Source organism: Empidonax traillii, unplaced genomic scaffold, assembly GCF_003031625.1.
Source record: "Empidonax traillii isolate 1590-97213 ecotype Southwest subspecies unplaced genomic scaffold, ASM303162v1 scaffold2030:size82362, whole genome shotgun sequence".
NCBI classification, from domain to species: Eukaryota; Metazoa; Chordata; class Aves; order Passeriformes; family Tyrannidae; genus Empidonax; species Empidonax traillii.
In genome coordinates, this window is record NW_020957223.1 from 30,003 (window position 1) to 32,274 (window position 2,272).

At 52.5% G+C, this 2,272-nt stretch overlaps 1 protein-coding gene across 5 annotated transcripts in view; it reads right to left on the reverse strand.

The window, feature by feature from the left end:
• Positions 1 to 389: 389 nt before the first annotated feature.
• Positions 390 to 2,272, reverse strand: part of HORMAD1 (HORMA domain containing 1) — an 11,877-nt gene continuing 9,994 nt past the window's right edge. For all 5 annotated transcript variants that reach the window (XM_027909293.1, XM_027909290.1, XM_027909291.1 and 2 more), the window contains 2 exons: positions 1,752 to 1,835; positions 390 to 1,113 (listed from right to left, as the gene is read on the reverse strand). In XM_027909293.1, the coding sequence (XP_027765094.1) occupies positions 1,033 to 1,113; positions 1,752 to 1,835 (165 nt within the window). In that variant the 3' untranslated portion in view covers positions 390 to 1,032. The remainder of the gene's footprint in view (positions 1,114 to 1,751; positions 1,836 to 2,272) is intronic.

Consider the following 2,272-nt stretch of genomic DNA (forward strand, 5'->3'; position numbering starts at 1 on the left):
TCCCAGGAGCGCTCTCAGGTCCCATCCCTGTCCTTGGTCCTGGCCCATCCCTGTCCCATCCCATCCCGTGTCCCATTCCTGCCCCATCCCGTGTCCCATCCCATCCCGTGTCCCATTCCCGTCCCATCCCGGCGCTGTCGTCACCGCAGCCAACGCTGAGCGCTGTTTAATTAACGGAACGACAAACGGACATTCCCAATTAATTAAAAACTCCAACCGCAGGAAAACTCCAGCTCTCCCCGCCTGTGCCGGGGGAAAGACTTCCCTCCCCTTCCCTCCCATTCCCGGGAAATTAACGCCTTTTTGCTGGAAAGGGAACTGGCACCGCCTCCAACTCCTGCAATTAACTGTGTAAGTTAATTAATTAACCGCTTAAGCACTTCCAAGTTCACTGGAAGAGGCGCTGCCACAGCACTTTGGAATTGCACGTGGATACAGGGCAGGAGAAATCCCTGGATTTTCTGGCAGGGAATCTGGAGTTAAGGGAATCAGAAATCCCTGGATTTTCTGGCGGGGAATCTGGAGTTAAAGGAATCAGAAATCCCTGGATTTTCTGGCAGGGAATCTGGAGTTAAAGGAATCAGAAATCCCTGGATTTTCTGGCAGGGAATCTGGAATTAAACTCATGGAGAAGGCCGGTTTTCCACCATTGTGGAAGAAACACAAACAACTCATCAAACCCTCCGAGTGTCCCAGCAGGAAAAGCAAACCCTGGAACAGCCAGGAAGCTCTGGGAATCACCTCCAGGACCTGGTAGGTTTTTGGGGGGCCAGGATAAGTCCCAAAGGCTCTGTGGGAATGAGCTTTGCTCCAACACCGTCAGGACATGGACACGCCTGGAGTCAACCCCAAAAACCCCGTTTTGGGGTTTTCCAGTCCCACCTGCCGGGCCCCGAATCTTCCAGCTGGGCTTCCTGGCTTTTCCTTCCCTAAAAAACACGCTGGGAACTGCTGAGGGAGCAGAACAGATCCCTGAGGACCAACAAGCACGTGGGAGTGGAGTGGAGGAGAATTCCAGGAGAGGTTTGGCAGCTAAAACTGCTCCTTGGGCTCGCTGAGCTTCCTCCTCTTGGGCAGCACGTCCTGGCTGGAGGAGAGCTCGGCCTGGTGCACCTGCAGGGAGAACCGAGTGGGAATTACAGGGAATTCCTGGTGCTGGACAGGGAACAGCCCCCCCCAGAGCAGGACAGAGCCGTGATCCAGAGGAGCTGGGCCTGCAGGAATAGCTGGATGAGGATTTTCTGAGGGGTTGAAGGAAGGTTGGGATGTGTCCCTGCTGGGATGTGCTCCTGGGTGGGAATTTAATGGGAGAAATCCTTCCCTGTGAGGGTGGGCAGGCCCTGGCACAGGCTATTCCAAGGATGCCCCGTCCCTGGAAGTGTCCCAGGCCAGGCTGGAGCAACCTGGGATAGTGGGAGGTGTCCCTGTCACTTGGATGAGCTCCAAGGTCCCTTCCAACCAAACCCATTCCCTGATTCCAAGGTCTGTTCCCACCCAAGGGTCCCATTCCAAGGTTTCTGTCCCAGCAGTGAGTAAGAAAACACCCTGGAATCACAGAATCACGGAATGGTTTTGGGAGGGACCCAAAGCCCAGCCAGTCCCACCCCCCCTGCCAGAATTCCCCCTCCCACATTGAGCGGTGAGAATTCCATAATTCCATCTCAGGGGTTTGTTCCACTGCTTGGGAGAGGAAAAGAGCAGGAAAGAGGAAGAACTAAGGGGGAAAAAAAAAAAAACCACGCGGTACTAACAAGGCAGCTCTGAAATATCTTCCCACTCCTCGTCCTGCTCTCTGACACAACCAGCTCGGACGTTTTTCGGGCCAAATGGTCCACCTGAAATCAGAAAATAAAGGGGTTTTTTTTCTGGGTTAAATCAAGCTGTTGAGTGTTAACAACGCTCCAGGGAGTTTCCTGAAAATGAAGTTTTCTGTTGTGACAGCAGCAAAAATAAATACGCGTTTAGAGACCACGGGAGGTAAAAAGGGATTTTTTTTGTTGCTGGAAATGGTGACAAGTAGCAGATTAATCACTGTCAGGGGAGGAAAAGACGCTCCACAAAAGCTCCCCTAAAGGTTGAAGACAAGGAAGCAGAGTTTTTCCTACCTGAGGATTGGAAACGTTTGGAGTGTGGATCCCTCCAGCTTCCTCTCCACAGGTGGAGTTTGTTTCTAGAAGAAGGAAAGAGCTGAGGAGTCAAATCGAGCTGTTTGTTCAGTGTTAACAACCAGCTCTGCCCTGGGGGAAAATTCTGGGAACAGGATCTCTGGGAA